Source organism: Nicotiana tomentosiformis, chromosome 5, assembly GCF_000390325.3.
Source record: "Nicotiana tomentosiformis chromosome 5, ASM39032v3, whole genome shotgun sequence".
NCBI lineage: Eukaryota > Viridiplantae > Streptophyta > Magnoliopsida > Solanales > Solanaceae > Nicotiana > Nicotiana tomentosiformis.
The window spans coordinates 8,586,422-8,611,234 of NC_090816.1; the positions used below are offsets into that span (position 1 = coordinate 8,586,422).

General features: G+C 38.6%; 1 protein-coding gene across 1 annotated transcript; it reads left to right on the forward strand.

Annotated features, from left to right (window-relative positions):
* The first annotated feature begins 830 nt into the window (after window positions 1-830).
* LOC138891895 (uncharacterized) lies at window positions 831-3,713 on the forward strand. Its single transcript, XM_070175580.1, has 5 exons — window positions 831-1,117; window positions 1,363-1,670; window positions 2,257-2,629; window positions 2,886-3,049; window positions 3,115-3,713. The coding sequence occupies exons 1-5, from the start codon at window positions 831-833 to the stop codon at window positions 3,711-3,713; spliced, it is 1,731 nt and encodes a 576-aa protein (XP_070031681.1).
* Window positions 3,714-24,813: the final 21,100 nt, after the last annotated feature.

Below are 24,813 nucleotides of genomic sequence, written 5' to 3' on the forward strand. Positions count from 1 at the left end.
GACCGCACCGAGGGGCTGTTTCAAGTGCGGAGATCTCGGTCACATGAGAAGATCCTGCCCTAGATTTTGAGGCAAGGAAGTGTAGCAGGGTCAGCAACCCGTGATTACAGCACTGACTGTCCGACCGCCTAGAGGCGGAGGTCAGGCTGGCAGATGCCATCCTAGAGGTGGAGGCCAGGAACATAGAGGTTAGTTAGCTACCGTTGAGTCAGGCGGCCACCAGCCCACCGTCGCTCCAGCCAGATTCTATGCTTTTCCGGCCAGACGGGATACATTGGCCTCAGATGTCGTGATCACATGTATTATTTATGTATGCAGTAGGGATGCTTAGGTATTATTTGATCCAGGGTCTACCTATTCATATGTGTCATATATGTTTGCTCATTCTCTAGATATTTCTCGTGAGTCCTTGAGCACTCTTGTTTATGTGTCCACTTCTGCGGGCGATTCTGTGGTTGTGGATCGGATCTACCGGTCCTGTGTGGTCGCATTCTGTGGTTAAGAGACTAAAGCAGACCTTCTGTTGCTTGATATGATCGGCTTTGAGGTCAACGTGGCATGGACTGGTTATCCCCATATCACGCCGTCCTTGATTATCATGCCAACACTATTACCTTAGCAATGCCAAAATTACCGAGATTGGAGCGGAAGGGTTCCTCGGTTAGTACAGCTAGTCGGGTCATCTCTTTTCTGAAGGCTCGACATATGGTCAAAAGGGTTGTTTGACTTATCTAGCTTATGTTCGGGACACCACCGCAGAGTCTCCGACGATTGATTTAGTTCTAGTAGTCTGGGAGTTTTTCGATGTGTTTCCGTCTAACCTTCTAGGCATGCCGCCAGATCGTGATATTGATTTCTGTATTGATTTGGCTCTCGGTACCCAGCCTATATCTATTCCACCATACTGTATGGCTCCGAAAGAGTTGAAGGAGTTACTTGAGGAGTTTTTATCAGAGGGGTTTGTGAGACCAAGTGTATCACCTTGGGGTGCACCAGTGTTATTTGTGAAGAAGAAAGATGAGACTATGCAGATGTGCATTGATTACCGCCAGTTGAACAAGGTTACCATCAAGAACAAGTGCCCATTGCCGCGTATCGATGATTTGTTTGACCAGTTGTAGGGTGCTAGGGTGTTCTCTAAAATCAACTTGAGGTCAGGGTACCATTAATTGAAGATTCGAGACTCAGATGTTCCGAAGACGGCCTTCGGTACCAGATATGGCCATTATGAATTTCTAGTCATGTCCTTCGGCTTGACTAATGCCCCAATGGAATTTATGGATCTGATGAACCGGGTTTTCAAGCCTTATATTGATTACTTTCTATTGTCTTCATTGATGACATCTTGATTTACTCACGTAGCCTGGGGGAGCACGAGCAGGATTTGAGAGTGGTACTTCAGACACTGCGAGAACAAAAGCTATATGCTAAGTTCTCCAAGTGTGAGTTTTGGCAAGAGTCTGTGGCACTCTTGGGGAATATTGTATTAGGAGAAGGTATTAAGGTGGATCCCAAGAAGATTGAGACAGTTCAGAGTTGGCCTCATCACACTTCGGTGACTGAGATCAGGCATTTCCTGGGGTTAGTAGGTTATTATTGCCGGTTTGTGCAGGGTTTCTCATCCACTGCAGCACCACTGACTAGATTGACCCAAAAGGGTGCTCCGTTCTGTTTGTCTGATGATTTTGAGGCGAGCTTCAAGAAGCTCAAGAGGTTGTGAGTTCGAGTCACCCCAAGAGCAAGGTGGGGAGTTCTTGGAGGGAAGGATGCCGAGGGTCTATTGGAAACAGCCTCTCTACCCCAGGGTAGGGGTAAGGTCTGCATACACACTACCCTCCCCAGACCCCCACTAGTGGGATTATACTGGGTTGTTGTTGTTGCTTCAAGAAGCTCAAGATAGTTTGACTAAAACACCATTTCTAGTGTTGCCTTATGGCTCGGGGATGTATATGGTATATTGTGACACTTCACGCATTGGCTTGGGTTGTGTATTGATGCAGGAGGGGTGAGTTATTGCATATGCTTCGCGTCAACTGAAGGTTAATGAGAAGAATTACCTTGTACATGACATAGGGTTAGCCGCGATTGTTCATGCTCTTAAGATGTGGAGGCATTATCTGTGTGGGGTATCATGTGAGGTTTATACTGATCATTACAGCTTACAGCATTTGTTCAAGAAAAAGGATCTCAATTTAAGGTAGCGTAGATGGCTCGAGTTACTAAAGGATTATGACATTACCATTTTTTATCATTCAGGCAAGGCCAATGTGGTCGCGGCTGCCTTAAGCAATAAGGCAGAGAGTATGGGTAGCTTGACATTCATTACAATAGAGGAGAGGCCACTAGATTTAGATATTCATTCCTTGGCTATCAGACTTGTGAGGTTGGATATTTCAGAGCCCAACCGGGTTCTTGCATGTGTTGTTGCCCAATCCTCACTGTTGGGGCAGATCAAGCCTCGACAGTTTGATGATCCGCATTTGGCAGTTCTTAGAGAGACGGTACTACAGGGTAGTTCCAAGGACGTTTCTATTGGCGAGGATGGTGTTCTTCGACTCCATGGTCGGCTATGTGTTCCTAATGTCGATGGCTTGAGAGAGAGGGTTCTTGAGGAGGCACATAGTTCTCAGTACTCTATTCATCCAGGTGCTACGAAGATGTATCGTGGCCTGAGGTAGCATTATTGGTGTCGGTGGATGAAGAAAGACATAGTTGAGTATGTAGTTAGATACCTAAATTACCAGTAGGTTAAGTATCAGCATTAGAGGCCTACTCCAGAAGATGACTATACCCGAGTGGAAGTGGGAGCGCATCACTATGGACTTTGTAGTAGGCTTGTCGTAGACTTTGCTGAAGTTCGATGCAGTTTGGGTCATTATTGACAGGTTGACCAAGTCGGCACACTTCATTCCAGTTGCCACTACTTATACTTCAGAGAGGTTGGCCATGATTTATATTCGGGAGATAGTCCGGTTACACGGTGTGCCTGTTTCCATCATATCAGATAGAGGCTCTCAGTTCACTTCGTATTTCTTGAGAGCCATACATAGTAAGCGGAAAGTTCTGATATTGGATGACATGCTAAGAGCATGTGTGATTGACTTTGGGGGACAGTGGGATCAGTTCTTGCCTTTGTCGAGTTTGCCTACAACAATAGTTACCAGTCCATCGAGATGGCTCTATTTGAGGCATTATATGGCCGACGGTTTCGTTCCCCCGTCTGGTGGTTTGAGCCCGGCGAGGCTAAGTTATATGGTACTGATTTGGTAAAGGATGCCATGGAAAAGGCAAAGTTGATCCAAGAGCGACTTCGCACAGCACAGTCCGGACAAAAGAGCTACGTGGATCAGAAGGTGCATGATGTATCATTTATGGTCGGCGAGAAGGTTCTCTTGAAAGTCTCACCGATGAACGGTATTATTAGATTCGGGAAGAAGGGCAAGTTGAGCCCAAGGTTTATAGGCCTATTTGAAGTGTTGAGGCGAGTTGGGGAGATTGCTTATGAGCTTGCTTTACCTCCCAGCCTATCAGGGGTTCATCCAGTTTTTCACATGACTATGCACTGGAGATATCATGCAGACCTACCACATGTGTTAGATTTCAGCACTATTCAGTTAGATGAGAGCTTGGGTTATGAAGAGGATCCGGTTGCTATTGTTACTAGACAGGATCGCCCGTTGAGATCCAAGAGGATTTCTGCAGTAAAGGTATAGTGTATGGGCCAACCAGTCGAGGAGGCGACCTGAGAGTCCGAGGAGGACATGCGGAGCAGATATCCACACTTATTCAACACTTCAGGTATGAACCTAAACTCGTTCGAGGATGAACGTTTGTTAAGAGGTGGAGAATGTAACGATCCAACCGGTCGATTTACTTTCTTGAACCGTGTTCCCTTAAATAAGACTTCCCGTACTTGCTTTTACTTATTTATGACTTGCGGGGAAGGTTGGTTTGGGATTTGGAAGAGTTTGGGTTGAAATCAGAACACTTGGTTCCTTAAGGTTGGCATGAAAGGCCAAGTTTGACTTAGGTCAACACACTGAGTAAATGACCTCGGAATCGGGATTTGACGGTTCCAATAGGTTTGTATGGCAATTTTAGACTTAAGCATATGTTTGGATCGGGCTTTGTATGACCCGAGAGCGTTTCAGCGCCTAATATCAAAAGTTGGTTCTAGAAGTTCCTTAAATTTGGTTTTCTAACGGGTTTTGGTGATTTCGAGGTCCAAATGGAATTCTGAGAGAGGGAATAGATACTTAATGTCATTTAAGACTTGCATGCAAAATTTGGTGTCAATCCGAGTAGTTTAAGCACATTTCGTAGCACTGGAAGTAAATTGAAGAACTTGATGTTCTTAAGTTTGGTTCAATTGGTTTTTGGGGTGCGATTCCTAGTTTTAATGTTGTTATGGGCGTTCTGAGAGTTCGAGCGAGTCTGTTTTATGATTCCAAACTTGTTGGTATGTTCGGGAGGGGCCCGGGTGCCCCGAGTGTCGATCGGACGAAGCTTGGACCATTTCGGGAGCTGAAGCAATAGCGTATGCTCCCCAGCTTTGTCATAACCACACCTGCGGTTGGCCAGCCATAGGTGCGAGACAAGTGTCCGCAGATGCGGCCCCAGCCGGCCCAACCAATTTCGCAGAAGCGGGATCTCGTCCGCAGATGCGGCCCCATTTGGTCCAGCCAATTACGCAGAAGCGGACATCTAGTCCGCAGAAGCGGATACGCAGGTGCGGCCTATGCACCGCAGGTGTGAAAATCGTTGGGGCATTGAGGTTTAATTAATACGGGACTTAAGCCATTTTCACTCATTTTCTCTCACTCTTTGGGCGATTATTGGATCTTCTGGAGAGGGATTTCCACCTAGATTTTTGAGGTAAGTAATTTCTACCTATATTTTGGGTAGATTTCAACATGATAATTGGTAGAAATCATGGGTTAGATGAAAAACCTAGGGTTTGACAAGAATAAGATTTTTACCATGAAATTGACCATGAAACTTAGTTATATTCGTGTATTTATGTTCCGTAGGTCATGGGTAACAACTTTCTTTAAAAATTTCTTGTAATTTAGGTTAGGAAATCACTTAAATGCTGGAATTATGAACTTTTGTGCATAGAGTGATTAGTTTATGTAATTTTTGACTAGTTTCAAGTCATTTGGCGTCAAATTTGGAGGTTTGAGTACGTTCTTGAATAGGGAAGTAGGCTTTTAGACGAGGTAAGTCTCCTTTCTAACCTTGTAAGAGGGAATTAACCCCATAGGTGAATTAAATAAATGTTTGTACCTATCTGTGGGGGTCTACGTGCGTGCGTGGTGACGAGAGTCTGTACGTAGTTACTATCATGCTATCATCCGGGTAGTTTAGGGCCTGTATCATGCTATATTTGAAACTCTTGCGTCCTTACTTGCTGATATACTCACTTATGTCATGCCGGAAGTTGATAGAATATTTATAGAAGGTTATACTCACTTGCTTGAGGATATGTATGAAATACTTGACTGTAAATGGGAAATGTGTGTTTCCTTGATAATAAATTATTATTTGTGGATTGGGACGAGCACATCGGTAGTAAATAGATGCATCTATGGTTCGCGTCGTTCGACCCTCCGGCAGTGCACAATTTAATATTTTGTTGGATCGGGCCGTATGACCTCAGCATATTTGCGCATGTTAATTATTTGTAACTCTCTGTGATTTATACTACTTAAATGCCTCGAAATGTAAGTTGTTAAATGATATTACTGAAATTGAAATTTTAATTATGAAATAAGAACTTATCCCTTCCTGTTATTGAACTGTCTGTATTATTCATGATATCCATGATTAGCATAACACTTTAATTATAATATTATTGGCCCTAGTTAGTGTCTAGTCGACACCTCATCACTACTTCTTCGAGGTTAGGTGGGATACTTATTGGGTACATATTGTTTATGTACTTGTACTATGCTTCTGTACTTAATTGTATAGGATCTAAGGCTGATGCATCTAGTTACCCGCCCGACGCACATACCTGCTCTTGGACCGAGACTTCACAATGAGCTGCCCCCTTCGGAGCCGCTCAGCAGCATGCTAGAGTTTCTCTTTTGTTTTTATCTGTCTATTCTGTTTCAGATAGTACGATAGTTATCTTTTGTATATTCTACTAGCTGCCCACACACTTGTGACACTAGATCTTGGCACATGTTAGTTGACTTTGATTTTTGGGTTGTAGTGCAATAGTTATAACGGCTTTTAGACATTTCCGTTTGTTTGGCTTAAAAATCCATTATTTATAAAATGCTTTAAATTTAAGAAAAGTTAGATATAGGAATTTCTTTAAAAAATGCGAAATCACTAAGTTGTTCACTATTGTTTTGTCTAGAAACGGTGTTGAACGCCATCACGGCCTGACATGGAGTTCGGTCGTGACTGTATTAATAAGGAGTCATGCCTGTTAGGCTTATTTGATAATTCTTTTATATGTTTCTGTGCATATTTAGCCATATTCGTGTTGTAAACATTACATTTTAGCCTATAAGGTGAGTGCCCGGGTGGTGTTAAATGCGACTCATTGATTCGAATAAATAATTATGAGGTCTTCATGCCTCACGTGTTGTGAAAAAATTGAAATGAGATTTTAGTTAATATGAGATTATTTGAGGATGATGGAATTAATTATAAACAACTATTATGACCAGAGATGTGGTTATGGGCATACATATAATGCATGTGTAGGCACGAAATTCCTACCGCCGATTTAGACTAACACAGTGTGTTAATATGGAAAATTAGGCCTTTTGAAATTTATGTAAGGATACACTAAGTTATTTAATGTCCTCATAATTATTCATGTCATGTTTGAGGACGAACGTATGTTTGAAGATGGGGGGAATGTAACGACCCGACTTATCTTTTTTAGAATTTACACCCCGTTCAGTGACTTAAGGTCTCAAGTAGCTTTGTAATATGTATTATGAGCCGCGTGTATTGTCGAGTTTGGTTTTCGGAAGATTCAGAATTTAATTTAAAGAACAATTCTCATTTTTTAAGCTTAACTAGAAAGAGTTGACCTGACAGTTGACTTTTGTGAAAGCGACCCCGTAATGGAATTTTGATGATTCCAATAGCTCTGTATGGTGATTTTGGACTTAGGAGCGTCTCCAGAAAAGTTTTTGGAAGTCCGTAGTGAAATTTTGCTTAAAATGGCAAAAGTTGATATTTTGGGAAGTTTGGCCGGGGAGTTAACTTTTTGATATCGAAGTCGGAATTAAGTTCTGAAAATTTTCATAGATCCGTTATGTCATTTATGACTTGTGTGCAAAATATGAGGTCAATCGGAATTGATTTGATATGTTTCGGCGCAAAATATAGAAGTAGGTAGATTTGAAAACTCATAATTCGATTCAATGCGCGATTCGTAATTTCGGCGTTGTTTGGTATCGTTTGAAGCCTAAACCAAGTTCATATTGTATATTGGGACATGTTGGGATGATTAAGGTCCCGAGGGCCTCGGGTGGATTTTGGAAGATTATCGGATCAATTCAGACTTGAGGAAAAGTTGCTGGAATTTCTGGCCAGCAACTGATGCTTTCGCTTCTGCGGTAGTTTCATCGCGGAACATACCTCGCAGAAGCGAGGAAATCATCATAGAAGCAACTGGAAAGGGAGCTGGGTAGATCCTGGCTTGAACACGGAGAAGTGAAGCTGGCAGCTTGCTGGGTTGTTTTTACAACAATGTGCGAAATATTTGATGCGCAAAGCTAACTTTGGAAGCTTATATCTCAAAATCTATAAGGAATATGGAAATTATCAAAACATAAAAGTTTTAGCCCTTTGATTCTAGTTTCTAGAATCATAAGCCATTCATCATTCGGAAATTTGTACAAAACGTTATGATCGATTGACTGAAGCTGGTACTGCAGATTTTGGCTATAACAGTGTGCATAGCCAGAAATTTCTGCTGCACAGGGTTGACTTTGGGAGCTTATTACTTGAAATCTATAAAGATCTGGGCAATGAGAAAAACATGAAAGTTGTAGCCGTTGTATCTTGTTTGCAGAAATTTAAACCGTTTGGCAGTAGTAGTTTAGTACAAAAAGTTATCGTTGATACACTATAGGCTGTCAGGGAAGAGTTTGATGTTTTCAACATAAACCTGTAATGATCCAAAGGTCCATGTTTAGTTCTAGAGATCTAAATTCGATTTCGAGACTTTCAAGATTTTGATAAAGAATTATAGGAGTGATCTGGAATGTTTGGTCTGATTTCATCAAGTTGCGATTACGTTTTTAGCGCAGACAATGAGTTAATTGTTTAACAAATGAAATTGGAATCGCATTGAGCAAATGAGCTATGAATTGAGTTTCGATTGAAAGCGTACGTTCATATTATTAATTGTGACTCATAGGAACAAGAATAGTCAAATTCCTAGTCCGTATGATGGAGTTAGAGACTTTTTAGTAAAACAAAACTGTTGGTGTAAATAGTCCCGGTGTGCACCTTTAGCGACCAGATTTGACACTTTTAGCGACGGGATTGGACTTATAGCGACCAGAATAGTATTGTTTGGGCAGAATCTGAAGGACCAAAAATGGTCATTTCCTTCATTTCATTTCGTATTTTTGGAGCATGGTTCTTGGGCGATTTTGAGTATTTCTTCAAGACTTCAACATGGATTTGAGCTGTTCCGAGGTCAATTCAAGTAAGAATTCGATTTTGGAATATCGGCCTAACTTCAAAAAGGTAAGTATCTTGCCTAACCTTGAGTGGGGGAAATTCCCCTTAGGCATTGAGTCTTTTGTGCAATTTGTGTAATTGAAAACCATGTACGCGAGGTAACGAGTACGTACTTGGTTTATATATGCAAATTACATTGGTTAAAATCCTTAGACGCCCTTATGTATTAAATTGGAAATTATTGGCACTTATTAAATCCTTTAATGGTCTTACCTAAATCCTTGTTTTGTTTGATTTGTTTTTATATGATGATTTGGTGTGATTGCTACCTTGATTTTTATATCAAATATTATTTTTTGAGTTGTTCACTCCCGGATATATTTGTTACGATTTTGTGCACATTATGGTAGAGTCATGGGCTCCTTATTGTGGAAAATAATGTATTGTTGAATTTGGTGGCGAGGTGTAATATTTGAGCACTTGATGTGTAAATCTGTGATATGTTATGATATTTGAGCACTTGAGGTGCAATTTATGAGATGTGATATTGGTACATTATATTATTGGGAAGTTTTGTTCGGGTGTTTGCATGAGGTTTTCTTCTGTGCTATTATTACTATTGATTTATGCACATGCGGCGTGACAAGGCGGGCTATATATATGTGTGTTGGTTTGCGCATGTGCCGAGACAAGGTGAGAATATTATAATGCGCGTGCGGCAAGACAAGACGGGCATTTACATTATTATTGCGCACGTGGCGAGACAAGGTGGGCTATGTAAAGAATTGAATTGAGATGACTTGTGATATCCTGGGTGCATTATTATTGTTGCATATTTACTTTGGGAGTACAAGGCGGTACCTTGAGAGATCCCCTTGTCTTACATATTTACTTTTAGGACTACGAGGCACCTCGGTAGATCCCCTGTTGAGCATTTATTTTTGGGACTACGAGGCACTCGGGAGTGCCCTTTTGTTGGCATCTCTCTATGATTGCACTTGCCTTTGGTTATTTTGTATTTCCGTGAGAGGAAAATCCTTATGATCTGCCATGATGTATTATTTTATTTTACTATGTGTTTGTATTCCTTGTTGTATTGTGTTGGCTTGGGCTTTTTAGTATGAGACTCTGAAGATATATATTCCTAGTTTTTATTGATTTTTGATGACTGAGTTGTTTTAAATAAAAGGAGTTACCATTATATTTTGAATTAATAAGTTTTACATCCGAAGCAATAGATTATCTGATGTTTTATTTAAATTAAAATGTCATTTTTCTTCACTCCAACTATTTCTATAATAAACTCATTTCTTTGTTGAATTCTTACTCGGTTTAAAAATGATAACCTTACTTTATTGAAAATAAATTAATCATGCGGATTTTATGTATAGATATATTTGGCACGAGAGTTATCCATGCGGTTGTGATAGAGATATGGGCACGAGGTGCCGTGGAAATAAGAAAGTGGACTGAGGTCCGTATTTTTATGATTATGAGATGAGGTGTCACAAGCTGACTTTTATTTGAAAGGATTATATTCAAAATATTATTGGAAAGAATTAGATTCAAAAGATATCTATTTGTAGAAACTACATTACAAAGAGATTTATTTGAAAAAAATGTATTCTGAGGAGTATTATTTGAGAAGCATATAGGAGAAAGATTTATATTTGAAGGATTTGATTTAATTGGATGTACTTGTATTTATTATTTGTTGAGCAATATTAATGGTGTTCTTATTGCCCTGTTGTGCATATCACTGGTTGATTTGTGTTGCCCTTATTGTTATTTGTTTCCTATTATTTTGTATACTATATTGCACAGGTTATTAGACTAGTGAGTGTCTTGACTGTACCTTGTCTCTACTCCACCGAGGTTAGTCTTGATACTTACTGGGTACCGACTGTGGTGTACTCATACTGCACTTATGCACATTTTTATGCAGAGCCAAGTATTGGAGATATCGGACTCAGACAGAGTTAGAGTGTGATCGCAAGGATTCAAGATAGAGTTGCTTGGTACCTTATTAAATATTTATCAAACAATATTTAGTATTCGATCCTTGAGATCATTTAATGTATTCAGTTAGAGTTCGTGATTCGGTATTACCAGTCTTGGGAGGTTGATAGAATTATTTCCGTTGTTTGTTTTGACACTAGTATTTAATTATATGTTTAAAAATATTTGGCTTGAATTATAATTATAATCGGCTTACTTAGTCTTAGAGACTAAGGGCCATCACGACGCCCGTGATGGGATTTTGGGTCGTGACAAGTTGGTATGAGAGCTTTAGGTTCATAGGTTCTACGAGTCACGAAGGAGTTTAGTAGATTCTTGCGGACCGGTACGGAGACGTCTGTACTTATCTTCGAGAGGCTACAGAGCTAGTATAAAAATTTCCACTTCTTTCATTCCTTATCGTGCGACTTTTATTGAGCTTGATGCATATATCTTATGTACTTTTGCATCCACTCATGTATGAAATTACGCACTCGGTATTAACTATGCGACAATGGTTTGTGATACTACAGAGGGGTTATAAGGGAACCAGGGTTGCTCAACCATTGTTATCACGTATCGTCCAGATCAAGGATGCGGAAGTATTGAGAGATCTTTCATTTGTACACACGGGGATGCAGTAGGTTCTGACATCTGGTTGATAAGTACGATCTTAAGAAGTTTTAATTAGTTTCCTAATAGTCACAATCGTGGTAGGTCACGAGGTGGATGTAGTTCTGAAGATAGTTGGTGGTATTAGAGACTACGTGGTTCATATGGGATTTCCATTTACTGAAGGGTACGTACTAGCAGGCAAGGCACTGGAGGAAGCAAGTTTAACTGTTACGAGGATGACATGCACCAAATAAATGGCTTGAGGTGTCTTATGACTAGTGTCGTACGAGTGGTGAAGGTTAGTATTGTGGATCATCGGACTATGTCCTATGGATTCGCGCCAAGTGAAGGGAGTCCGCTATCAACGATCAGATTGTGGGGTCATGTGTTATATCAGTTTTGGCATGAGATGTATTTATGTTGTATTGAAAAGTTCTTCGAAACTTGTATACGATTAAGAGCTGAGATTTGTATGGGATGATGTTGGGACTTGCGGTATTCCCGCGTCCTTAATAATTGTACATTTCTGTATCGGCAGGGCCATGGAAACAATTTTAGAATACTCGGAGTGCTCCAGTAAGTTCTTTTAATGCACCTCCGACACATCGTTCCTATAATTGTTATTCCAGTTATCTGGCACAAACCCAGTATGAGCAGCCGAACCTGCAGATGGGTTGTTATCGGTGTGGTGATACTACGCACATCATGAGAGATTGTCCCAAACATGGGAGGGGTGGATTTTATCAGAACACTTAGGCTATGGGCCCCCATAAAGTTACTACCCCACGTACACAACTAGTTAGTAGTTGAGGACAGGCGGGTAAAGGGCGTTGTATAGGGGGAGGCCCAGCACGTTGATATATTTTCTATGGTGTGGCTGAAGCTACTACACCAGATGGTATTGTTACATGTATGATCTTGATATGTTATAAAAGAATAGTTTTCCTTAATTTGATTTGGTTCTGAATATTGAGGCGAGTCCTCCTATTATTCTTCGCTTATGGGTGAGGTTCGTAATATTGTGAATCACTTATATTTTATCCCTGTTGGGAGATTCGATGAGGTTAGCCCGTGTCTATCATTTTTATTTTGTACACCATAGAGGACTATAAGTCAAAAAGTGACTTTCTATTACTCTCTATATTGGGTTTTGATGTGATTTCGGAATAATTGAGTTCAATTTTATGAATTACATGCCCTATTTAGTATGGGGGTTCATTGTGTGTTGTGAAAATTATTTACAGAATTGATTAAAAAGAATAAAGAAAGGAAATGGAAAAAAAATGAGTTGGGACAATGTGCAAAATACTTGTTATTCATAGTTGAGTACGAGATCCTCACATTTTTATATGATGTGAAATATTTAAATTGGGCTACAAGCCGCGGTGGAAGTTATATAAGGACGAGGTCCTTGTGGTGAAAATTTTATGTGTTTAAATTCTCCATTTGTGAAATTAAATCTGAACTATAGTATTAATGGAGAGTCATGCCTCTTAGGCTTATTTGATAATTCTTTATATGTTTCTGTGCATATTTTGCCATATTTGTGTTGTAAACATTGCGTTTTAGCATATAAGGTGAGTGCCAGGTGGTGTTAAATGCGACTCGTTGATTCAGATAAATAATTATGAGGTCTTCATGCCTCGTGTGTTGCTGTCAGTGTTGCAAAAAATTTGAAATGAGATTTTAGTTAATATGAGACTAATTGAGGATGCTGGAATTAATTATAAACAATTATTACCAGAGATGTGGTTATGGGCATACATATAATGTGTGTGTAGGCACGAAATTTCTACATCTGGTTGAGAGTAACACAGTGTTAATATGAAAAATCAGGCCTTTTGAAATTAATTGGACTGTAAGAAATTGGCTTTACAGTTTATAAATGAGGGTAAAAAGGAATAACCTCAACTGAGATGGTGTTGTCCGGCCCATGTTAATCGCGGGGACATAGAATCACCCGCGAGTATGTGTGTAAGGATACACTTAGTAATTTAATGTCCTCAGAATAATTCTTAGCACGTTCGAGGACAAATGTATGTTTTAAGAGGGAAAGAATGTAACAACCCGACTTGTCATTTTAAGAATTTACACCCCGTTCAGTGACTTAAGGTCTCGAGCAGCTTTGTAATATGTATTATGACTCGCGTGTGTTGCCGAGTTTAGTTTTCAGAAGATTCAGATTTTAATTTAAAAAACAATTCTCATTTTTGAAGCTTAAATGGAAAGAGTTGACCGTACAGTTGACTTCTGAGAAAACAACCCCAGAATGGAATTTTGATGATTCCAATAGCTTCGTATGGTGATTTTGGATTTATGAGCGTGTCCGGAAAATATTTTGGAAGTCCGTTGTGAAATGTTGCTTGAAATGGCGAAAGTTAAATTTTAGAAAAGTTTGACCGGGGAGTTGACTTTTTGATATCGGAGTCGGAATTCAGTTCCGAAAATTTTCATAGATCAATCGGAATTGATTTGATACGTTTCGGCGCAAAATATAGAAGTTGGAAGATTTGAAAACTCATAATTCGATTTGATGCGTAATTCGTAATTTCGGCATTTTTTGGCATGTTTTGAAGCCTAAATTAAGTTCCTATTGTATTTTGGGACATGTTGGTATATTTGGTTAAGGTCCCGAGGGCCTCGGGTGGATTTCGAAAGGTTAACAGATCAATTCGGACATGAAGAAAAGCTGCTGGAATTTCTGGGGAGCAGCTGATGCTTTCGCTTCTGCGGAAGTTTTATCGTAGAAGCAACCTTGCAGAAGCGAGGAAATCGCCGCAGAAGCGACTGGAAAGGGAGCTTGGCAGAGGCTGTCTTGAACACGCAGAAGTGAAGCTGGCAGCTTGCTGGGTTCATTGACAGCAATGTGCGAAATACCTAATGCACAGAGCTGACTTTCGAAGCTTATATCTCGAAATCTAGAAGGATTATGGAAATTATCAAAACATGAAAGTTGTAGCCCTTTAATTCTAGTTTCTAGAATGATAAACCATTCATCATTCGGATATTTGTACGAAATGTTATGATATATTGACGGAAGCTGGTACTACAGATTTTGGCTACAGCAAGGTGCAACGCCAGAAATTTCTGCTGCACAGGGCTGACTTTAGGAGCTTATAACTCAAAATCTATAAGGATTTGGGCGATGAAAAAAACATGAAAGTTGTATCCCTTTTTACCTAGTTTGCAGAATTTTAAACCGTTTGGCAGTTGGATTTGAGTACAAGAAGTTATGGTTGATACACTATAGGTTGTCGAGGAAGAGTTTGATGTTTTCAAAATAAGCATGTAATGTTCCAAAGGTCCATTTTTAGTTCTAGAGATCTAAATTTGATTTCGAGACTTTTGATATTTTTATAAAGAATTATAGGAATGATCTGGACAGTTTGTTCTAATATTATCAAGTCACGACTGAGGTTTTAGCGCGAAACATGAGTTAATTGTTTAACGAGCGAAATTGGTATCGCATTGAGCAAATGAGCTCTGAATTGAGTTTTGATTGAACTAGTATATTCGTATTATTATTTGTGACTCACGGGAACAAGAATCTTCGAATTCTGAGTTTGTATGATGGGGTTAGAGCCTTTTTAGGGTAAAGTAAACTGTTGGTGTAAACAGTCCTGGTGCGCACCTTTAGCGACCAGATTTGATACTTTTATTAACGGGATTGGACTTGTAGCGACCAGAATAGTGTTTTTTAGGCAGAAACATAAGGCCAAAAAATGGTCATTTCCTTTATTTCATTTCGGATTTTTGGAGCATGGTTCTTGGGTGATTTTGAGGATTTCTTCAAGACTTCAACTTGGATTTCAGCTGTCCGTAGGTCAATTCAAGCAAGAACACGATTTTGGAATATAGGTCTAACTTCAAAAAGGTAAGTATCATGCCTAACCTTGAGTGGGAAAAATTCCCCTTAGGCATTGAGTCTTATGAGTAATTTGTGTAATTGAACACCATGTACGCGAGGTAACGAGTACGTACTTGGTTTATATGTTCAAATTACATTGGTTAAAATCCTTAGACGCCCTTATGTATTAAATTGAAAATTATTGGTACTTATTAAATCCTTTAATTGTCTTAACTAAATCCTTGTTTAGTTGGATTTGTTTTTATATGACGATTTGGTGTGATTTCCACCTTGATTTTTATCCGAAATATTATTTTGTTAAGTTGTTCACTCCTGGATATATTTGTTAAGATTTTGTGCACATTATGGTTGAGCCATGGGCTCCTTATTGTGGAAAATAATGTATTGTTGAATTTGGTAGCGAGTTATAATATTTGAAAACTTGATGTGCAATATGTGATAAATTGTAATATTTGAGCACTTGATGTGCAATTTGTAATAAATTGTAATATTTGAGCACTTGATGTACAAATCTGTGATATATTGTAATTTAGGAGCACTTGAGGTGCAATTTATGAGATGTGATATTGGCATGTTATATTGTTGGGAAGTTTTGTTCGGGTGTTTTCCCGAGGTTTATGCGTGTGCGGCGAGACAAGGCGGGCATTTACTTTATTATTGCACACGTGGCGAGACAAGGTGGGCTATGTCGAGAATTGAATTGAGATGGCTTGTGATAACCTGGAGGCATTGTTGTTGTTGCATATTTACTTTGGGACTACGAGGCGGTACCTTGGGAGATCCCCCTGTCTAGCATATTTACTTTTGGGACTACGAGGCAGTATCTCGGGAGATCCCCTATTGAGCATTTACTTTTGGGACTACGAGACGGTATCTCGGGACTGCCTTTTTGTTAACATCACTCTATGGTTGCACTTGCCTTTGGTTATTTTGTATTTATGTGATAGGAAAATCCTTGTGATTTGTCGTGATGTATTATTTGATTTTACTATGTGTTTGTATTCCTTGTTGTATTGTGTTGGCTTGGGCGTTTTAGTAAAAGACTCTGAAGATTTATATTCCTGGTTTTTATCGATTGTAGATGACTGAGTTGTTATAAATCAAAGAAGTTAGTATTATGTTTTGAATTAATAAGTTTTACATCTGAAGCAATAGATTATCTAATATTTTATTTAAATTGTAATGTCATTTTTCTTCACTTTAAATATTTCTAAAATAAACTCATTGCTTTGTTGAATTCCTACTCAGTTTAAAAATGATAACCTTACTTTATTGAAAATAACCTAATAGTGCGGATTTTATGTATAGACATATTTGGCACGAGAGTTATATGTGCAGTTGTGATAGAGATATGGGCACGAGGTGTCGTGGAAATATGAAAGTGGGCTGAGACCCATATTTTTATGATTATGAGATGAGGTGTCACACAGTTACTTTAATTTGAAAGAATTATATTCAAAATATTATTGGAAAGAATTATATTAGAAAGAGATTTATTAGAAAGAATTTTATTCTGAAGAGTATTATTTGAGAAGCATATATGCGAAAGATTTATATTTGAAGGACTTGATTTAATTGGATGTACTTGTATTTATTATTTGTTGAGCAATATTAATGATGTTCTTGTTGCCCTGTTGTACATATCACAGGTTGATTATTGTTGTCCTTATTGTTATTTGTTTCCTATTATTTTGTATACTATATTGCACAAGTTATTAGACTAGTAAGTGTCTTGACTGTACCTCGTCTCTACTCCACCTAGGTTAGTCTTGATACTTACTGGTACCGACTGTGCTGTACTCATACTACACGTCTGCACATTTTTGTCCAGAGCCAGGTATTGGAGATATTGGACTCAGACAGAGTTAGAGTGTGATCACAAGGATTCAAGGTAGAGCTGCTTGGTTGTCGCAGTAACTTGAAATCTTTCAATTTTATTGTATTGTTATTAATCAAACAATATTGAGTATTCAATCCTTGAGATCATTTCATGTATTCAGTTAGAGTTCGTTACTCAGTATTACTAGTCTTGGGAGGTTGATAGAATTATTTCCGCTGTTGGTTTTGACACTAGTATTTAATAATATGTTTAAACAAAATTGGCTTGAATTATAATTATAATAAGCTTACTTAGTCTTAGAGCCTAAGTGCCATCACAACGCATGTGGTGGGATTTAGGGTCGTGACACTTACCCAAGTTGAAGTCGTGAAATATTCCTTTGGAATCACCCAAATCCGAGATACAAAACTCAAAAATGAGTAAAAATGGATAACTCCCATTTTTAAGCATTCTGCCCAGGCAATTCGCATGTGTGAAATGCGACTTGGCCTGTTTTTCGAGAAAATATAAACTGCTACCAGCCTTCATTCAGTGGACCATAACTTTCTGTATAAATGTCTAAATAATGAATTGTTTAACTTTCTGGAAACTAGAATCAAAGGAATAGAACTTTCATGTTTTGATAATTTTCATATTCCTTATAGATTTCGAGATATAAGCTTCCAAAATCGGCTCCATGCATCAAATATTTTTGGGGAAATTGCTTTTCCAGCCTTCATTCAGTCGACCATAACTTTCTGTACAAATGTTCAAATGATGAATGGTTTAACCTTTTGAAAACTAGAATCAAAGATATACAATTTTTATGTTTTGAAAATTTTCACATTCCTTATACATTTCAAGATATAAGCTTCCAAAGTCAGCTCTGTGATTGCACAAGTTGCTGTCCAAAAATAGCTTCCGCAGCAGAAACATTCAAGCAGCTCCTTTTGTCCGAAATCCATTCCGTTAACCTTCCGAAATCCACCCGAACCCTCGGGACCTTAACCAATTATACCAACATGTCCCAAAATACAGTATGAACTTAATCGAGGCTTCAAACAATATCAAACAACGCCGAAAGTACGAATCGTGCATCGAATCGAATTATGAGTTTTTAAATCTTCCAACTTCTATATTTTGTGATGAAACGTATCAAATCAATCCGGAATGACTTCAAATTTTGCACACGAGTCATAAATGACATAATGGAGATATTCTAATTTTCCAGAATCGGATTTCGATCCCGATATCAAAAAGTCAACTCTCGATCAAACTTCCGAATTCCATTTTTCCAACTTTCGCCATTTCAAACAAAATTTTACTACGAACTTCCAAAAATATTTCGGACACTCTCCTAAGTTCAAAATCACCATACAGAGCTATTGGAATCATCAAAATTTTATTCCGGGGTCGTGTTCTCAAAAGTCTAACTTTGGTCAACTCTTTTCATTTAAGCTTCAAGAATGAGAATTGTTATTTCAATTTAATTCCAAATCTTTCGAAAACCAAACTCGACCGTACACGCAAGTCATAATACGTATTACGAAGTTGCTCGGGATCTTAAGCCGCTGAACGTCACATAGATTCTTAAAACGAAAAGTCGTGTCGTTACATTCACGCCTTCTTAAAATATACGTTCGTCCTCGAACGTGCCAAGAAATATTTTGAGGACATTAAATTACCGAGTGTATTATTACACGCATACCCGCGGGTGATTCTATGTTCCACAATTTAACATGGGTCTGACAACACCATCTCAGTTGAGATTATTTCTTTTATCCATACTTATAAACTTTAAAACCAATTTCTTACACTCCAATCATTTTCAAAAGGCCTGATTTTCATATCAACGCACGGTATTTGTCTCAACTGGCTATAGAAACTCGTGCCTACGCACACATCAACTTTCTTGATAGTGTGAAAGTACTTCGAAATTTTTTCCGGGGTATTACATTCTCCCCCACTTAGGATCATTCGCCCTTGAATGAGAAGTAGAGTCTGGCCTCAAACACATAACATAACTTATCTCTTCTTTCACACGTCTCAATCCCCCAAATTTTACTAACACCCAAATTTTTTAGATATTTTGGCAGAGTCTCCCCTATAATTTGGCATATCCACCTGCCAGAGTAACACCAAAACAACTCCTAACAATACATCCACAACCCAACAAAGCACCACAATGTATATATCAATAACATTAATCTCAACATTACAAGCACTGCATTATCATAATGATATCTGGACATGAAATACATCATATGTATGTCCATAACCACATCTCTTGTCATAATAGTTGTTTATAATTAATTTTAGTGTCACGACACAAAATCTCACCCGTCGTGGTGGTACCTATCTTGATACTATGCAAGCCGTTAATGTCACTAAACCACAATTTCTTTTAAGTTTGAAAATATAATATTTAAATACAATAACAAAATCTCCCAAATACAAATAAAAATATTACCCAAAACCTTGTGTCACTGGGTACATGAGCATCTAATATGAATACAAGTCTGAAAAATATGGTCAATACTAGTCTCAGACCAAATACAATATACAAGGATATAGAGAAGGAGAGACAAGGTCTGCGGAACACGACAGCTACATAAAAATCTCCTGAAAATTAACTGCGCAAAATGATCAACACCCGCTATGTCCAGGAATACCTGGATCTGCACACGAAGTGCAGGGTGTAGTATGAGTACAACGAACTCAGCAAGTAACAATAATAACTAAGGAATTGAAGATAATGACGAGCTACACAGTTATAGTTCACTTTCAGTAATTCCAGCAAAGAATAGGCATGCTTTCAAATTCGGCAGTTTAAGTCAAATCAATTTTATACAATTAAATATCATGTAATCCGGATATAAAATCTTTCAGAGATTTCACATAAATGACAGATAGCAACCAAGTGCAACAACAAATGCAAAGCAAGTACAACCTCTCAGGAAACAATCACTCAACTCATCACTCGGCTCTCAGCCCTCAGCACTCACACTCAATGGGTACTCGCGCTCACTTGGGGTGTGTACAGACTCCAGAGGGGCTCCTACAGCCCAAGCGCCATAAACTGCACGGAGAACTCACGTGCTGCACGGACAACTCACGTGCCACAAAATCCTTACCTCACCGACAGGCCCTAGAACTTACTCAGTCCTCAACCTCTCAAGTCTCTCGGGCTCTCAGAAATCACAAAGCTCAGCCCAAACAAAGATAACATAGTATATCAACAAATATCCAGAAATACTGATGTATAATACGTAAGAAAAATCATGACTGAGTACAAGACAACAATTAGCAAATAATTCAACAAGTACGCGACCTCTACGGGTCTCAATAGTACTATAACATAGCCTAAGCATAATTTCTAACATGATTTATAGTCAAACTTATTCAACACATAGAGATCGTATAGCTAACAATAAATTATTCAACTTTACAGCTTCCCGGGATGGACCAAGTCACAATCCACTCGGTGCATGTCCACACGCCCGTCACCTAGCATGTGCGCCACCTCCAAAATAATCACATGATACCAAAATATGGGGTTTCATACCCTCAGGACCAGATTTATAATCATTACTTACCTCAACCCGTGTAATTCTTTATTCCGCTATGCCCTTTTTCACGAGAATCGGTCTCTGAAAGCCTCGTATCTAGCCACAATTAATTTGATTCAGTCAATACCAATTATTGTAATTAATTTCATAAGGAGATACTAATTTTTTCCAATAAAATCCGAAATTAACTCAAAAATCGCCCGTGGGGCCCACGTATCGAAACCCAACAAAAGTTACAGAATATGAACACTCCTCCAACCACGAGTCCAAGCATACAAATTTCACCAAAATCCGACACCAACTCGACCCTCAAATATTCAATTAAAGGCGATGAAGATTTCTACCATTTTCAACACAATCCTTACCCATTTGAACTTAACAATCTTTTGCACAACCTTATTGGTATGTATACATAATACTCTTACACCCAAGATTCATACTATAAATCACCCATTTTTACTCCAAACCCGAAATTGAAGGATTAAGGAAAGAAATTCTTACCTCTTTGAAGCCCTAGCAAGATCCTTGTGAAATCTTCAAACCTTGAACAAGAATTGATGGATAAATGACTAAGTCTTCACTTTCTCTCTCTAAAATGCTCTCACCTCTCTCTAAAATAACAGATTTTGGCTCAAAAATGAGCTTCAAGGGCTATAAATCGAAGTTGGGTCGGGTCAAAATTAGAAAGAATGGAAGCTCCGACGCAGTTATGCGATCGCATAACAGGTATGCGGTCCGCATATCCACCGCATAATTTGGCCTCCAAAGCTGGGCGTTACTGACCCGGTCTGCAGTCATTATGCTCCCGCATACTTTTTCTGCGATCGCATAATGCACCGCAAAACAGGTCGGCGGACGCATAGTGCACCGCACATTTCCTCAAATCTAGCCCCTCTCCTGATCCACTTTGTGACCATTATGCCGTCCGCAGAGTGATTCTGCGACCGCATAGTGGTCGCAGAAATGACCTTTTTCCGACAAACTTTTTCTTTACACATCGGTGCATTGTTCAACCCAAAATTTTCGAGCCTTGGAACTATAATCTTTTACTAATTTATCTACCTCGGCACCACCAAACCTTAATTTTCTTAGCAAAATTTCTCCAGGGTCGTTACACAAAAGTTAACATCCAGTCAACCTTTTTAACTTAAATTCTAAACCTTGGAACTAAGCGCTCTAAATCATTTCAAAACTTCATTGAACCCAAACCAAATACCCCGACAAGCCAAACAACAACTGTAATTCACAATTTGAGCAGTAAATGGGAGAACAAGATTGCAATAGTTAAAACGACCGTCCTGGTCATTACATTCAGCATCCTCAATTAATCTCAACTTAACCAAAATCTCACATCTAACTTTTTATCCACAACACTGACGGCAACAAGCGAGGCATGTAGACCTCATAATTATTTACTTGGGTTAATGAGTCACATTTAATGCCACCTGGACACTCACCTCGTAGGCTAAAACTCAATAATTACAGCACAATTTATGGCACAAAAACAAATAAAATAATTATCATATAAGCCTATCAGGCATAACTCCCTATTAGTACGATAGTACAAATTAAACTTCACAAAGGGAAAATTTAAACTCATAAATATTTCACCACAAGGAGTTCATCCTTATATAACTTCCACCGTGGATTGTAGCCTGGTTTAAATATTTCACATCATATAAAAGTGCAAGGATCTCGTCCTCAACTCTAAATCACAAATATTGTACACATTGTGCCAACTAATTTTTTTTTTCTTTTCTTTCTTCTCATAAATTCCGATAAAAAAACATTTCACATCACATAATGATCCCCATACCGGTAGGGAATATAATTCATAAATTTTAACCAATAGGGTAGTGAGTAACAAAAAGTCATTTTTGGACTCTTTGCCCTCAATAGTGTACCAAACAAAATGTTAGACAAGGGCTAACACCATTAAAATCTCCCAATAGGGATAAACACGGGAATGGATTACCAATTCACTAATCCACCATATAAGGAGAATGAAAGGAGTTCTCACCTCGATAATCGGAATCGAATCAAAATAAGAATAGTTTTATTGTAAGTTGATTCATATATGTAACGACACTATCTGGTGTATCAGGCTCAACCAAATCATAGCTATTATATCAATGGTTCGGGCCTCCACCTCTTAGGCGCCCTCTACCCACTTGTCCTCCACCAATAACTGGTTGTGAACGTGGAGTATTAACTGGAATAAAGCTTGTAGCTTGAGTGCTCTGATGAAATCCACCCCTCCCAAGTTTAGGACAATTTCTCTTGATTCGTCTAGTATCACCACACTCATGACAACACCTCTACGGGTTCAACTGCTCATACTGAGTCTATGCCGGATAACTAGAATAACCATTATAGGAACCTTGTGCGGGTGGTTCATTAAAAGAACTTACTGGAACACCCCGAGTATTCTAAAATTGTTTCCATGAGACAGTTCAGATTTTGGAGGATATGCTCAGGGCATGTGTGACTGATTTTGGAGGTTAGTGGGATCGTTTCCTACCTTTAGTCCAGTTTGCTTATAATAACAGTTACCAATCCAGCCTCGAGATGGCTCCATTTGAGGCTTTATATGGCCATTGATGTCGTTCACCTATCAGATGGGGTTGAGCCCGGTGAGGCTAAGTTATATGGTACTGATTTGGTAAAGGATGCCTCGGAAAAGGCAAAGTTGATTCAGGAGCGACTTCGTAGAGCACAATCCAGACAGAAGAGTTACGCGGATCAGAAAGTGCGTGATTTATCCTTTATGGTAGGTGAAAATGTTCTCTTGAAGGTTTCGCCGATGAGGGGGATTATGATATTCCGAAAGAAGGGCAAGTTGAGCCCAAGGTTTATATGCCTATTTGAGATGTTGAGATGAGTAGGGGAGGTTGCTTATGAGCTTGCATTGCCTCCCAGTCTATCGGGAGTCCATCCGATTTTTCATGTATCTATTCTCTGGAAGTATCATGCTTACCTATCACATGTGTTAGACTTCAGCACAGTTCAGATAGATAAGAGTTTGGGTTATGAAGAAGAGCCATTTGCCATTGTTGATAAACAAGTTTGCCAGTTGAGGTCCAAGAGGATTTATGCAGTAAAGGTCCGGTGAAGGGGCCAACCGGTCACGACCCAATTTCACCTATAGGTCGTGATGGTGCCCAACACTACAGCTAGGCAATCCAACTTAATAAAATAAGCATATATTGACAAAATTTAAAAAGCAAGACAAATAATAAGACGCCAAATTCTACCAATGTGTGTGCCAAGTCTTGGTACCACAAGTGTATGAGCATCTAGTAGATTATACAAAACCTCAAATACTGTCTGAAATAAAATAAACAGAATGAAAAATACAAGGAGAGACACTAGTAGCTGCAGAACGACTTAGAAAGGCAGCTCACCACTATGCCCATCGATAGCATGGGTGTAAGACGATAGGTCCCCTACTAGTACTTGCCTCAGGTCCTGCAAAAAAAGTGTAGTAAGTGTAGTAAGTGTAGTATGAGTACGTAAACAACATGTACCTAGTAAGTGTCAAGCCTAATCTCGAAGTGGTAGAGACGAGATGGCCGACTTTGACACTCACTATGGGTCAATAATAATAATTGAAATACGACTAAAATATTTAAATCAGCATGATTCACAGAATTTACAATAATTTATTTAACCAGCGAAAATAATCAAATTCCTTCAAATGCAAAAATTCTCAATATATTAATTAAATTCCTTCAATTCAAGTAATTTCTAATTTATCAATTAAATCTCATTTACAGGAATAACAATTAATTCCTTAACAAGCAGGCATAATAATTCATTAAATTCCAAGGATTCTCAATTTTATCAATTAGCTTCGCAAGCTGAAATAAGCTTTTAAGGTATCGTGTGATTATTATTATTATTAAGCACAATTTCTGCCGAGGATGCACGGCTCGATCCAAAGTTTCGTGTGCACTGCCGAGGGACGTGCGACACGATCCATAGATGCATCTATCATGCCGAGGTGTTCGGCCCGCTCCACTTGAAAGGAGGACAATTTCTCTTAACCATAAGATAAATAGAATATTTGAAAGTATATTTGTTATAAGATAAATTCAGGAGGAAGAACAATTTCTCTTAACCATTAATTAATTTAAACAGAAAAATTCAAGTATATGTGATTTTCATCCTTTAATATTTTTATCTAACAATTCACAATATATATATATATATATATATATATATATATCAAATAATATTAATTAAACAAAGAATACAATTTACACAAGTAATTCATGCTTTGA

Coding starts and splice junctions, on each gene's coding strand:
- LOC138891895 (XM_070175580.1), top strand. CDS start 831: ATGCCGCCAGATCGTGATATTGATTTCTGTATTGATTTGGCTCTCGGT. Junction 1,118..1,362: donor GATGATTTGTTTGACCAGTT/GTAGGGTGCTAG, acceptor TTACTCACGTAG/CCTGGGGGAGCACGAGCAGG. Junction 1,671..2,256: donor CCAAAAGGGTGCTCCGTTCT/GTTTGTCTGATG, acceptor TTTATCATTCAG/GCAAGGCCAATGTGGTCGCG.